Source organism: Caretta caretta, chromosome 4 (genome assembly GCF_965140235.1).
Source record: "Caretta caretta isolate rCarCar2 chromosome 4, rCarCar1.hap1, whole genome shotgun sequence".
NCBI classification, from domain to species: Eukaryota; Metazoa; Chordata; order Testudines; family Cheloniidae; genus Caretta; species Caretta caretta.
Genome location: NC_134209.1, coordinates 152,998,866 through 153,012,987, shown reverse-complemented (window position 1 = coordinate 153,012,987; position 14,122 = coordinate 152,998,866). Strand labels below are relative to the sequence as shown.

General features: G+C 61.7%; 1 protein-coding gene and 3 non-coding genes across 4 annotated transcripts; all 4 read left to right on the top strand.

The window, feature by feature from the left end:
- Window positions 1-3,218: 3,218 nt before the first annotated feature.
- NOP56 (NOP56 ribonucleoprotein) lies at window positions 3,219-13,827 on the top strand. The gene is made up of 12 exons (XM_048846509.2): window positions 3,219-3,295; window positions 4,515-4,604; window positions 5,452-5,566; window positions 5,722-5,883; window positions 6,069-6,267; window positions 6,632-6,819; window positions 7,723-7,874; window positions 10,000-10,100; window positions 10,868-11,016; window positions 11,289-11,410; window positions 11,610-11,750; window positions 12,974-13,827. The coding sequence occupies exons 1-12, from the start codon at window positions 3,293-3,295 to the stop codon at window positions 13,145-13,147; spliced, it is 1,596 nt and encodes a 531-aa protein (XP_048702466.1). The 5' UTR covers window positions 3,219-3,292; the 3' UTR covers window positions 13,148-13,827.
- Window positions 6,410-6,544, top strand: LOC125636315 (small nucleolar RNA SNORA51). The gene has a single exon (XR_007356551.1). It is a non-coding gene; the product is annotated as a small nucleolar RNA SNORA51 (small nucleolar RNA).
- Window positions 11,098-11,168, top strand: LOC125636313 (small nucleolar RNA SNORD56). The gene has a single exon (XR_007356549.1). It is a non-coding gene; the product is annotated as a small nucleolar RNA SNORD56 (small nucleolar RNA).
- LOC125636312 (small nucleolar RNA SNORD57) lies at window positions 11,463-11,531 on the top strand. Its single transcript, XR_007356548.1, has one exon. It is a non-coding gene; the product is annotated as a small nucleolar RNA SNORD57 (small nucleolar RNA).
- Window positions 13,828-14,122: the final 295 nt, after the last annotated feature.

Genomic DNA, 14,122 nt, shown 5'->3' with positions numbered 1-14,122 from the left:
AGGCTGCCTTAATACAGCAGTGGGGGGGGAAAGCAGAGACCCCCGTGCCGCTTTGTGGGTTACCATTAGCTTCCCTGTGACCCTTGTGTGAAGCCTTCGAGGCTGCGTGAGCTGGTATAGTTTTAGCCATTTGCTTCCACACCTTTGATCCTGCAGTCGGCCAGTGCTTCGGCTTTGTGACCTACCCTGGCCATCTTCTCAAAAACCTGCCCAGTGCAGCCAGGTGTCCCCATGGAGCGTCTCTGTAGTGGCCTGACCCTGCCTGGCTGCTGTCTTCACCCCACTGCCTCACCAGCACAGGGGCTCCGCCATTCTCTTGGCAGCTCGCTGCTTCTCCCAGAGTGTGGTTTTAAACTAGGGCTGTCAATTAATTGCAGTTAACTCAGCCATTAACTCAAAACAAACTAACCGTGATTAATCCCAGTTCTGAGCGCACTGTTCGCATTACCTGTTGCCTTTTCTTGACTCTGCCATTCTTTCGCAACATCCAAGAAACGCACTGCGCCTTTCGGCCCAATGTCTCTCTTCAATACGCGTTGCTGTTAAAGCAGCCGCCTGCAGGGTCCGTGCGGCACCAGCCGGGGGCTGCCCTGGGTGCTCAAGGGTGTCCAGTGAGCACTAGGCATGGCAACAGCCAGTGCATTTTTCGGAAGCTCCAACCCCAGTCGTCTTGGTGCGATGCAGGTCGTGTATTCCCGATACGCTGGGTCCGCGGGAGGGCAGGGGCTATGACCAAATGGAAGATGCAATCTGAATAACGTCTCTTAGCCCTGTCGTTTACAGTGCTGAGGGGTCTGCAGGCCCGAGCCAGGCACTTGGCGTGGCCTTGGTGAAGCTGTTGCACTTTAGAACATAAGAGCGGCCAGGCTGGGTCAGGCCAAAGGTCCATCCGGCCCCGAGTCCTGTCTGCCAACAGCGGCCAGGGCCAGGGGCCCAGCGGGCGTGAACGGAACAGGGCATCACCCAGTGATCCATCCCTCGCCCGGGCCCAGCGTCTGGCAGGCAGCGGCTCGGGCCCCCATCCCTGCCCGCCTGGCTCGTAGCCACTGATGGACCATCCTCCAGGAACGGCTCCAGGGCTCCGAGGGCCGGCTCGGCTCCGTTCCCACAGGTGGGCGCCCAGGCCCGGCGGGTCCCGGAGTCAGGGTCTCCTGGCGGCGCCTCTCGGTCCTGCTGAGCGCCCGGGCTGGGGTCGCAGCGTTTGGGCTGCGGGGGCGCGCGGGAGCCTCCCCGGCTGGGGGGGGGGGAACCAGCGACAAGGCGGCTTCGCAGGCTGCTCCTAGGTCGGTGTCTGGCCGCGGGGGGCGGTCCTACAGGTCCCCGCCGTTCCCCCCCCCGGTTCCCTGCCCCTTGCCAGGGGGTCCCCGCCGTTCTCCCCCCCCCCCGGTTCCCTGCCCCTTGCCAGGGGGTCCCCGCCGTTCCCCCCCCCCCCGGTTCCCTGCCCCTTGCCAGGGGGTCCCCGCCGTTCCCCCCCCCGGTTCCCTGCCCCTTGCCGGGGGGTCCCCGCCGTTCCCCCCCCCGGTTCCCTGCCCCTTGCCGGGGGGTCCCCGCCGTTCCCCCCCCCGGTTCCCTGCCCCTTGCCGGGGGGTCCCCGCCGTTCCCCCCCCCGGTTCCCTGCCCCTTGCCGGGGGGTCCCCGCCGTTCCCCCCCCCGGTTCCCTGCCCCTTGCCGGGGGGTCCCCGCCGTTCCCCCCCCTCCGGTTCCCTGCCCCTTGCCGGGGGGTCCCCGCCGTTCCCCCCCCTCCGGTTCCCTGCCCCTTGCCGGGGGGTCCCCGCCGTTCCCCCCCCTCCGGTTCCCTGCCCCTTGCCGGGGGGTCCCCGCCGTTCCCCCCCCCCTGGTTCCCTGCCCCTTGCCGGGGGGTCCCCGCCGTTCCCCCCCCCCTGGTTCCCTGCCCCTTGCCGGGGGGTCCCCACCCCTCCCCCCCAGTTCCCTGCCCCTTGCCAGGGGGTCCCCGCCGTTCCCCCCCCCCGGTTCCCTGCCCCTTGCCGGGGGGTCCCCGCCGTTCCCCCCCCTCCGGTTCCCTGCCCCTTGCCGGGGGGTCCCCGCCGTTCCCCCCCCCCTGGTTCCCTGCCCCTTGCCGGGGGGTCCCCGCCGTTCCCCCCCCCCTGGTTCCCTGCCCCTTGCCGGGGGGTCCCCACCCCTCCCCCCCAGTTCCCTGCCCCTTGCCAGGGGGTCCCCGCCGTTCCCCCCCCCCGGTTCCCTGCCCCTTGCCGGGGGGTCCCCGCCGTTCCCCCCCCCGGTTCCCTGCCCCTTGCCGGGGGGTCCCCGCCGTTCCCCCCCCCGGTTCCCTGCCCCTTGCCGGGGGGTCCCCGCCGTTCCCCCCCCCGGTTCCCTGCCCCTTGCCGGGGGGTCCCCGCCGTTCCCCCCCCCGGTTCCCTGCCCCTTGCCGGGGGGTCCCCGCCGTTCCCTCCCCCCCGGTTCCCTGCCCCTTGCCGGGGGGTCCCCGCCGTTCCCCCCCCCCCCGGTTCCCTGCCCCTTGCCGGGGGGTCCCCACCCCTCCCCCCCAGTTCCCTGCCCCTTGCCGGGGGGGTCCCCGCCCCTCCCCCCGGTTCCTGCCCCGCCCCTCCCCCGGGCGTTCGAGCCGCAGGAGTCTCGCTCCGCGCGCAGAAGGGGCGGGGCCCAGGCTGCCGTTACGGCAGGTGGACGCGACCCCGCGCCTGCGCCCTCAGGCCGAGCCGAGCCCCACAGCGAGTCGGCTCCGCGGAGACAGGACCGGCCCTCAGCCTCTCGCTACCCCATTGGCGGATGAGGGGAAGGGGCGGGCCCTGAGGGCGCTCTCGCTATCCCATTGGCGGATGAGGGGAAGGGGCGGGCTCTGAGAGCGCTCTCGCTACCCCATTGGCGGATGAGGGGAAGGGGCGGGCCCTGAGGGCGCTCTCGCTATCCCATTGGCGGATGAGGGGAAGGGGCGGGCTCTGAGAGCGCTCTCGCTACCCCATTGGCGGATGAGGGGAAGGGGCGGGCCCTGAGGGCGCTCTCGCTACCCCATTGGCGAATGAGGGGAAGGGGCGGGCCCTGAGGGCGCTCTCGCTATCCCATTGGCGGATGAGGGGAAGGGGCGGGCCCTGAGGGCGCTCTCGCTACCCCATTGGCGGATGAGGGGAAGGGGCGGGCCCTGAGGGCGCTCTCGCTACCCCATTGGCGGATGAGGGGAAGGGGCGGGCTCTGAGGGCGCTCTCGCTACCCCATTGGCGGGTGAGGGGAAGAGCGGGCTCTGACTGGCGGGCAGCCCAGGTTCCGGTTCCGGTTCCGGCGGTCTCTCGGCGGCCCCGTGGCGCGAGGAGGCAGCAGGATGGTGAGCGGCCCGCGGGGCCCATCCGAGCCCATCGGCCCCGCGGCGGGTCGGTTCGGGCCCTCGGCCCGGCGGGGGAGGCGGGGCCAAGGCTTGGACCGGGGCCGCCGGGGATTCGCTCGCCCGCCCGCGGGGAATCCGAGACCGGGGCGGCCGCGGGAGGCCGGGGGTCCGGAGCGGGGGCGAGGAGCGGGGGGGGAGAGGCGGGGCCGGGGTGATGGGGGGGTGGCTGGCCGAGGGGGGGGGACAGCTTTGGGCGGTTGAGGCGGGGGGGGATAGATTTGGGAGGTTGTGGGGGGGAGGCTGGCCGGCGGGGGGGGTGGGGATAGATTTGGGGGGTTGAGGCGGGGGGGGTGGGGATAGATTTGGGGGGTTGAGGCGGGGGGGGCTAGGTTTGGGCGGTTGGGGGGGGAGGCTGGTGATGGGGGGTAGGCGGGGGGGGGCTAGTTTTGGGCGGTTGGGGGGGAGGCTGGTGATGGGGGGTAGGCGGGGGGGGCAGGTTTGGGCGGTTGGGGGGGGAGGCTGGTGATGGGGGGGAGGCGGGGGGGGGCTAGATTTGGGCGGTTGGGGGGGAGGCTGGTGATGGGGGGTAGGCGGGGGGGGCTAGGTTTGGGCGGTTGGGGGGGGAGGCTGGTGATGGGGGGTAGGCGGGGGGGCTAGGTTTGGGCGGTTGGGGGGGGAGGCTGGTGATGGGGGGTAGGCGGGGGGGGCTAGGTTTGGGCGGTTGGGGGGGGAGGCTGGTGATGGGGGGTAGGCGGGGGGGGCTAGGTTGGGGGGGGAGGCTGGTGATGGGGGGTAGGCGGGGGGGGCTAGGTTTGGGCGGTTGGGGGGGGAGGCTGGTGATGGGGGGTAGGCGGGGGGCTAGGTTTGGGCGGTTGGGGGGGGAGGCTGGTGATGGGGGGTAGGCGGGGGGGGCTAGGTTTGGGCGGTTGGGGGGGAGGCTGGTGATGGGGGGTAGGCGGGGGGGGGCTAGGTTTGGGCGGTTGGGGGGGGAGGCTGGTGATGGGGGGTAGGCGGGGGGGGCTAGGTTTGGGCGGTTGGGGGGGAGGCTGGTGATGGGGGGTAGGCGGGGGGGCTAGGTTTGGGCGGTTGGGGGGGGAGGCTGGTGATGGGGGGTAGGCGGGGGGGGGCTAGGTTTGGGCGGTTGGGGGGGAGGCTGGCTGGCGGGGGGGAGGCTGGCCGGCGGGGGACCGGGCGCGCTCTCTAACGCTCCCTCTCGCAGGTGCTGCTCCACGTGCTGTTCGAGCACGCGGCCGGCTACGCGCTGTTCGCCGTGCGGGAGGTGGAGGAGATCAGCCTGCTGCTGCCCCAGGTGCGGGCCCCAGGCCGCACCCCTTTGCCCCGGGGGCGGGGGAATCGGGGGTTTATCCTGCTCCCCCGCTCTGTCACCATAGGCCCCAGGGTGCTGGAGCCCCCTGTCAGTTCCCCCTCAAGCAGGGCCAGTGGGTGCCCACGGCTCTGTCAGCTGAACAGGCCCTGAGAGGCGTCAGGGTCTCCTTGGGGGGCCCCGTCCTAGGCTTGTCCCTGAGCTGCCCTTGGTGTGTGGCACAACGGGAGGTTCCCCCATCTGTGGGGTGGGGGAGGGAACCAGCTGCGATGGGTCCTTGCAGGGGGGCAGAGATGCGCTGCCCCATGTGTCCTGCTGAAGCCCAGGTGCGTGGAGGAGGGTAGCGCGGCGGGTTGCCGGGCGTGGGACTGTCCCATGGCGGTAGGACCCGGACGCCATTAGGAAGGTGGGTTGCTCTGGGCTGCGTGTGAACCCAGCCGATAGGGCCGAGCCTCTGTTCTGTAAGGCGGGCAGGCCACAAGCTCGGCTCCTGGCGAGTGCAGTGATGAGCATCCTAGATCTGTCAATCCACTGAAAGCAGTGATGTCACCCTGTCTCTGAGCACTCAGGGGCGCCTGCTCTGGGCACAGGTCTCCCCCTGCCCAGCCCAGGGGGGCAGGTATTTGCAGCTGTGCTGCTCCTCGTGCTTATCGGGGCAGGTGACCCGGGCAGAGTGTGTGCTGGGGCCTGCAGTCTGTGCTTTCGCCGCATTACTCGTGGGGGCTTTATGCTCAGTCAGTGTATGTGCTGCTGGGCCCCATGCTGGCCCTCCTGCGGGGTTGGGGTCCCAGGTTGCCCTGTGTGATACCCACTTCCCTGTGGCCCATTCCAGGTGGAGGAGAGCATCCTGAACATCGGCAAGTTCCACAGCGTCGTCAGACTCGTGGCCTTCTCCCCATTCAAATCCGCCCAGAGTGCCTTGGAGAACGTCAATGCCATCTCGGAAGGTGAGGCTGGGCTGGCGACTGCTGACCTTTGGGCCTGCAGTGGCCTTGGAGGCTTGTTGCCCTTCTCCTCTCTCACTGCTGTGTGTTGCCCCCTTTGCTCCCATTGGTGCCCTGTAGCTGCACACCCCATTAACTTCTCCCTCTTCCTGGGGCAGGGATTCTCCACGAGGACCTCAGGCTGCTCCTGGAGACCAACCTGCCGGCCAAGAAGAAGAAGGCATTGCTGGGAGTCAGTGATGCCAAAATTGGGGCTGCCGTCCAAGAGGAGCTGGGTTACCAGTGCCAGACTGGAGGGGTCGTGGCAGAGCTCACACGAGGTGAGAAGAGACGGGGTACCGCAGCGAGGCGTGGAGATGCTAGCAGGCCCTCCGCGGGGTGATACACCTGGGTCTGTCCCCCAGTGCCCTGCCTGTGTGCGTGGCATGTCCCTGTTTGCTTTGGAGGTGAGGTGTGGGGATATTAAGGGGGACCCCAGTGCTCAGCAGACATTCTGTGTCCGCAGGGATCCGCCTGCACTTCCACACCCTGGTGAAGGGCCTCACTGCCCAGTCGGCCTCAAAGGCGCAGCTGGGCCTGGGGCACAGCTACTCACGGGCCAAAGTGAAATTCAACGTCAACAGAGTTGACAACATGATCATCCAGTCCATCAGCCTGCTGGACCAGCTGGACAAGGACATCAACACCTTCTCCATGCGCGTCAGGTGAGGGCTCTCTGAGCAGCATCAGCCGCGAGGGGCCGCGGTGACGGCATCGGGAATGTAGCCTGTCTGCAGAGAGCACTTCTGCCCGGGCCTGCGGGGCCTGCAGGGGGGGTTGGGGGTTAGTATGGAGCCCGTGCATCGTCTCCTCCCTGTGCTTACCGCAGGCAGTGCAACTCCCAGCACTGACTGCACAGAAAGGGGAGGAAGAGCATCTGCCCGCGTACACCCCAGCCAGGGAGCCTGTGACCTGGGCTGTCTTGTTAGCAGGGAGACACGTCTGCTGCGGGGGCAGGGTGGGCTGGGAGGAGATGGTAGGTAGGTCCGTCCCGTCCCTCCCTGACTGCTCCCCTCGGGCCTCCTGCAGAGAGTGGTACGGGTATCACTTCCCAGAGCTCATCAAGATTGTGAGTGACAACTACACCTACTGCCGCCTGGCCAAGTGCATCGGGAACCGCAAGGAGCTGAGCGAGGAGCGCCTGGAGGGGCTGGAGGAGATTGTGATGGACAGCGCCAAGGCCCACGCCATTCTGGACGCCTCTCGTTCATCCATGGGTTAGCGGCACTTCGCAACCATTGGGGGGGGGGGGGTCTCCACTGCTGGCACCGGGGTCAAAGGGCTCATGGGATGGGGGAGGGGCAGGTCAGTAGTGCTGGCTCCGGGGTCTAGGGCTCAAGGGATGGGGGAGGGGCAGGTCAGTAGTGCTGGCTCCGGGGTCAAAGGGCTCATGGGATGGGGGAGGGGCAGGTCAGTAGTGCTGGCTCCGGGGTCAAAGGGCTCATGGGATGGGGGAGGGGCAGGTCAGTAGTGCTGGCTCCGGGGTCAAAGGGCTCATGGGATGGGGGAGGGGCAGGTCAGTAGTGCTGGCTCCGGGGTCAAAGGGCTCATGGGATGGGGGAGGGGCAGGTCAGTAGTGCTGGCTCCGGGGTCAAAGGGCTCATGGGATGGGGGAGGGGCAGGTCAGTAGTGCTGGCTCCGGGGTCAAAGGGCTCAAGGGATGGGGGAGGGGCAGGTCAGTAGTGCTGGCTCCGGGGTCAAAGGGCTCATGGGATGGGGGAGGGGCAGGTCAGTAGTGCTGGCTCCGGGGTCTAAGGGCTCAAGGGATGGGGGAGGGGCAGGTCAGTAGTGCTGGCTCCGGGGTCTAAGGGCTCATGAATATGTTGCCCATGGCTCTGGTTTGCCGGGGCTGGGGTACGGCTGATCTTGGCTCCCCATATCATCTGACCTGTTCCTTCTTGATTAGGACATAAACTGACCAGAGGCTGATGTGGCGGGGGGCTCGGGAGGAATTCTCTCCCCACTCCAATAGGCTAGTACTGAGTGCTGTTAACAGGGAGGGTCAGGACTCTGACCTGCTGCTTCTCTTGGGGGTGGCAGTTCCTGGGCTGCGGCACCTCCCGGGGGTTGCCCTGGTCTAGTGGCAGTTCTTGGAGAGCGCTGACATCTGCTCTGTGCAGGGATGGATGTCTCCCCCATTGACCTCATCAACATTGAGAGCTTCTCCAGCCGGGTGATCTCGCTGTCCGAGTACCGCAGGGACCTGCAGGAGTATCTCCGTTCCAAGATGAGCCAGGTGGCTCCCAGTCTCTCTGCCCTCATCGGGGAAGTGGTGAGCATAAACGCTGCCAAATTAAATGTAAAAATGTAATAAGAAAAGCCAAAAAGGAGTTTGAAGAACAGCTAGCCAAAAACTCAAAAGGTAATAACAAAATGTTTAAGTACATCAGAAGCAGGAAGCCTGCTAAACAACCAGTGGGGCGCCTGGACGATCGAGATACAATAGGAGCACTTAAAGATGATAAAGTCATCGCAGAGAAACTAAATGAATTCTTTGCTTCAGTCTTCACGACTGAGGATGTTAGGGAGATTCCCAAACCTGAGCCGTCTTTTGTAGGTGACAAATCTGAGGGATTGTCACAGATTGAAGTGTCGCTAGAGGAGGTTTTGGAATTAATTGAGAAACTGAACAGGAACAAGTCATCGGGCCCAGATGGCATTCACCCAAGAGTTCTGAAAGAACTCAAATGTGAAATTGCGGAACTATTAATTACGGTTTGTAACCTGTCCTTTAAATCAGCTTCTGTACCCAATGACTGGAAGACCGCTAATGTAACACCAATATTTAAAAGGGCTCAAGAGGTGATACCAGGAAGTCTAACATCCGTACCGGGCAAATTAGTTGAAACAATCGTAAAGAATAAAATTGTCAGACACATAGAAGAACATAAATTGTTGGGCAAAAGTCAACATGGTTTCTGTAAAGGGAGATTGTGTCTTACTGATCTGTTAGAGTTCTTTGAGGGGGTCAACAAACATGTGGATAAGGGGGATCCTGTGGACATAGTGGACTTAGATTTCCAGAAAGCCTTTGACAAGGTACCTCACCAAAGGCTCTTATGTAAATTAAGTTGTCATGGGATAAGAGGGAAGATCCTTTCATGGATTGAGAACTGGTTAAAAGACAGGGAACAAAGGGTAGGAATAAATGGTAAATTTGCAGAATGGAGAGGGGTAACTAGTGGTGGTCCCCAAGGGTCAGTCTTAGGACCAATCCTATTCAACTTATTCATAAATGATCTGGAGAAAGGGGTAAACAGTGAGGTGGCAAAGTTTGCAGATGATACTAAACTGCTCAAGATAGTTAAGACCAAAGCAGACTGTGAAGAACTTCGCTTAGTTTTGTGAGATCCTTCTGATTGGGCAACAAAATGGCAAATGTAATGTGGATAAATGTAAAGTAATGCATGTTGGAAAAAATAACCCCAACTATACATACAATATGATGGGTGGTAATTTAGCTACAACTAATCAGGAGAAAGATCTTGGCGTCATCGTGGATAGTTCTCTGAAGACATCCACGCAGTGCGCAGCGGCAGTCAAAAAAGCAAACGGGATGTTAGGAATCATTCAAAAAGGGATAGAGAATAAGACGGAAAATATCTTATTGCCCTTATATAAATCCATGGTACACCCACAGCTTGAATACTGTGTACAGCTGTGGTCCCCTCATCTCAAAAAAGATATACTGGCATTAGAAAAGGTTCAGAGAAGGGAAACTAAAATGATTAGGGTTTTGGAACGGGTCCCATCTGAGGAGAGATTAAAGAGGCTAGGACTTTTCACACTGGAGAAAGTGAATAAGGAAAAGTTATTGACTTGTTCCCATAATATAAGAACTAGGGGTCACCAAATGAAATTAATGGGCAGCAGGTTTAAAACAAATAAAAGGAAGTTCTTCTTCATTCAGTGCACAGTCAACCTGTGGAACTCCTTGCCTGAGGAGGTTGTGAAGGCTAGGACTGTAACAGGGTTTAAAAGAGAACTGGATAAATTCATGGCGGTTAAGTCCATTAATGGCTATTAGCGTGGATGGGTAAGGAAGGGTGTCCCTAGCCTGTGTTTGTCAGAGGGTGGAGCTGAATTGCAGGAGAGGGATCACTTATGTGAGTGCCCTCGGGCTGGGGGCAGGGGTGATCTGTGCTCTCCCAGGCCACAGAAATGATGTTCTAGTGTGAATCTGTCAATCCACTGAGCTCTGTGCTGAGACGCAACCATTGCTGATCTGTGCCTTGGGGAGCCTGCCTATACTAGCTGAAGGGCCCAAACCAGCCAGCAAGGGCTGGGCCCAGGTGGCACAGAATGCAGCATTGCATGCTGGGCCTGTAGTCTAAGCAGCTGGATTGCAGAGCCTCAGGTCTCTCGCCACCCTGCTTGTCTCCTTTGCATCTCTGCAGGTGGGCGCCCGTCTGATCTCCCATGCTGGCAGCCTGACGAACCTGGCCAAGTACCCAGCCTCAACGGTGCAGATCCTGGGGGCAGAGAAGGCCCTCTTCAGGTACAGCTGCAGGGTGGTCGTGGTGATGGCAGGCTCCTGGGCTGCTGGGCTTGACATGTTGGCCAGACGCGGCTGCATGCGTGAGTGATAAACCAGCCCCAGTCTCTGAGCGACCACCAAGGCTTTTCCTTCGCTCTTGCTGAACGGTTTGGTGCCTGGTGCTGGGTCTGTCAGGGAACCCATGCAGCAGGTTAGCTATTCTGATCGCTGGGGGAGTGATGGGCAGAGTCTGATAGACACTAGTGCCAGCCAGGATGTGACCAGTACCTGGCCGTCACATGTATCTGACTCCTGGGAAGGAGAAGGGGCCAGGCAGCTTCTGCTGTGCAGCTGGGATGTTGGGTATTGGTGGACTGTGGCTCCCCCAGGCATCCATATTCAGTTCTGTGCCAGCTGCCCGCTGGTCACAGGGAAAGCTGCTCTCCTCCCGTCCTGTCGTCTGCCAGCCTGTGTGAGGAGGAGTGCGACACCTTCTGGCTCCTAGCATTTGGCAGAGTTAGTAAGTTAGCTGTGGCTCTGCTGCTCTGCGGGTGCAGGAAGGAGCAGAGCTGGGTGGCCGGGGGGGCTGGCCTTCAGACCCGCAGTACGGCTGCAGCCACCCAGGTGCGTTCACCCCGCTGAGCGCTGGGTGGGCTGCTGCATTGTACCAGGCCAGGCAGGTCAGATTGGGTTGGCAGTGTCTGGCCAGAGGCTGCTCTGAGTGGTCAGTCGCCAGCCCCAGCAGGGTCAGGGCTTCAGAGCGACCTTCGCTCCCGTACTTGTTCCAGGGCCTTGAAGACTCGTGGCAACACCCCGAAATATGGGCTGATTTTCCACTCCACCTTCATCGGGCGAGCGGCTACCCGCAACAAGGGGCGCATCTCCCGCTACCTGGCCAACAAGTGCACCATCGCCTCCAGGATAGACTGCTTCTCAGGTGCCGCTTTCACCCGAGCCCCGGCTGGGGGAGGGGCCTGCCTGGCCGAGCTGGAGTCAGTCACACAAACCCCAGCGGCTTCTGCAATGATGGGAATATTTTTCGTCAACAGCATTTCACGTAGTGAATGGTGACACCTGTTTTCTGAGCAAAGCCGGCTCTAGGGCTGGGAAACGGGGGGCTGCCAGCTGGGTGGCAGGGGCTGGGGATTGATGGGGAGTGGGCTTTGCTATAGCTAGCAGCCTGTCATTCACACTGCCCCCTCTCTGCAGATGTCCCGACGAGCGTCTTTGGTGACAAGCTCCGGGAGCAGGTAGAGGAGCGCCTGGCCTTCTACGAGACAGGAGAGCCTCCCCGCAAGAATCTTGATGTCATGAAGGAGGCTATGGTGGAGGTGAGGGGGCTGGGAGTGGGCCTGAGGTGCTGCAGGACTCCTGGGCGGGTGCCAGATGTGATGTGAAATCTCCTGCCTGACCAACTGCTGGAGGCAAAAACTGATTTAATGAGGCTGATCCGACACCTGGGGAGTGGGGAGCCCGTCGCCATGGCCTGTGTTGCCCGTGCTGATGGAGCCTCCGTTATCCTTTCGCCAGGCTACTGAGGTGGCCGCTGAAATCAAGAAGAAAGAGAAGAAAAAGAAGAAGCGGGAGAAGAAGCGGCTGGAAGCCTTGGCAGTGGCAGCAGCTGCTGAGGAAGCAGAGAACTCAGTGCTGGAGACAACCATGGAGGTAGAGGTAAAGAACCAGGAATCTGCCCTAGGGTCTAGGCTGGCTGCAGAGGCCCTCACTGATGGGGGGGAGGGGGGCTGGCATTTCCATTGCGACTTGTGTGATGCAGACAGGTTCTGTCCAGAGGGAGAGGAGGGGGCTCGGGTGGTGAGTGAGGGGCATGTCCACCGCCTGCCTGGGGAGCTCGGAACGATGCAGGTTCCTGACTCCTCGTTTCTGCTCCTGCGTACATCAGCAAAAGACAGCGGATGGGGACAGAGGCAGCTGGCTCTGGGAATTGCTGAGCGGGTGCAGTGGGGTCACTGAGTGTCTCAGTCAGCCTGCAGCTCAGACAGATACTCTGTGCCCCCCTGTGACACCCTGAGCAGTGCCTCCGACTGCACTGACCTGGTTACGTGCTCCTTGCCTGCATGCTTTAATCTGTGCAATGGCTAACTGGTCAGTGGGTGTAACGACCCTCCAGAGCATTCACCCCGTGGTGGGAATATAGCTCCTACATCTTGGAGTTATTGTTCCCAGCTGCCTGCAGACTCAGGTTGATGTCACTGGTAGGGCCGAGAGAGAATGCAGCTGGAGCCCCAGTGGGCTAGCACAGCCTGCTTGTGGGTCTGTGCCTGTGGGGGGCACATCTTCCTCCAGTGACTGAAGCTCTTGGAGGTCCCAAATCCTGGCTGCAGGGGATGATGTCCCCATGCTGCCACTGCAGGCCAGTGCTCTGGACTATCCTGTGATTGAATGGCAGGTGCCGGGTGGGAGTAGCCACCATCTGCCAGGTTTCGGATCCTCCTAGATGACTGGCTTTGGATGAAATACCAAATTGCAGAGTTGCCCTCAGGCAGGGCAGCGAGGGTCCTGAACTGGCAGGGAGTGAGGAGAAATCAAAGGGAACAGTGGGCTGGGACCACCAGACCTTGCTCGGGCTCCCTGATGTGTGGTCCTAGTCCTGGCCAGCCTCCACAAGTAGCCCCCTGGGTGGAGCTCTCCTCTCAGCTGCTGCTGTCCATGTTGGTCTGTGGCTCTGTGGGGACTTGCTTGCAGATCTGGCCTAGAAAACCGCATGTCCACGCAACAGAGGCATCAGCCTTTCCAGAACGTTGCCCTCTAGCCCAGGTAAGGCCTGAGCTGCTCTGCAGGGCCCTCCAGCAGGGCATGCGCCTGTGAGTACAGGCCGTGCTCTGCTATACCCCAGGGGGGTTCAAAGGGCCCCTCTAACCCCCACTTTGCTTCAGGAAAACGACACACAGCCCAAGAAGAAGAGAAAGAAGCAGCAGCAGGAGACCTCACTGGAGGAGAATGGGCTGGCAGAAGAGCCCTTGCCCAAGAAGCAAAAGAAACTGGCCCAGGAAGAGCCCCCCCAGCCAGACAAGAAGAAGAAAAAGAAAAAGGTCAAAGAGGAGGATTAAGCGGGGTGGGAGGTTACCAGGTCTTGCTTGTGGGACAGCTGGGGGACCTGCGCTGCAGCAGTACAGACTGACCAGCACCCACAGACAGTGGCAGGACACTTACCTTTCCCAGCTGTATAAACCTGTTGCTGCTTGTCCAGCATTTCGAGGCAGCTGTGCGTCGAAGAATGTACCCAGCCCGGAGCAGCCTGCATTAAATGCGTGTTGGTATCTGGCGTCTAGTGCTGTGGGCTCGCTCTGGCAGAGGCTTGATTCACGGCATGTCGGGCTGTGCCTAGCCACTGGTTTAACCTGGCCGAGGTGGTTATTCCTTGGAGCGTGTCTGGCCTGGGACTGTGGAGCCTGCATCTATCTGGAGCTGCCTGGGTGGTGCTGTTCCGTTGTCAGGCGGCTGTGGCAGAGAATGCTCCCATTGGACTCCTCATCTGTTGGCCCAGCTGCTGCCTCCCCTCCCCTCTGCACCGCAGCCGTGTCCTGCCGAGTGCTGGGCTGCAGGGGGCCCTGCACTGCAGGTGGAAGGGATGGCTGGGCCAGTGACGAGTGCTTGTATTTCTGAGATCCCTTGAGCTCCGTCCTCTGCACAGGGTGTTACTGCGGAAGCAGAGGGAGTGGAACAACCACCTGGCCCTACCTGTGACTGAAACAACTTCCACTAACAATAAATGTTTCAAGCTTTTCAAGCCTCTTCTCTGTTTACTTCTAAGAGCAAGACTTCCCTTTGCTGCTGTAAAACTCAGTGTGTGCCCCAGCCTCTGGCTTCTATCTCCGCAGGTTTGCAGCCGCCCAGAGCCTGAGCCAGAGGAAGACAGTTGCTCAAGGCCAGAGGGCTTTAATTTCTTGGGTAAAGATTTAAAAGAGGGCAGGTTGTGTCCAGTTGTGAGTCCCTCCTTCAGGCTGCAGCGCTGAGCCCTGGTCTTGCACCCCAGCAATGGCATGCACTGTGAAGCTGGGTGTGTATGCGCCTACGCAACCCTT

What these genes read in the sequence shown, in the direction of transcription:
- NOP56 (XM_048846509.2), top strand. An exon ending in CGTGGCAGAGCTCACACGAG is followed by an intron (nt 5,884 to 6,068) that starts GTGAGAAGAGAC and finishes CTGTGTCCGCAG; the next exon opens with GGATCCGCCTGCACTTCCAC. An exon ending in GCAGAGAAGGCCCTCTTCAG is followed by an intron (nt 10,101 to 10,867) that starts GTACAGCTGCAG and finishes TACTTGTTCCAG; the next exon opens with GGCCTTGAAGACTCGTGGCA.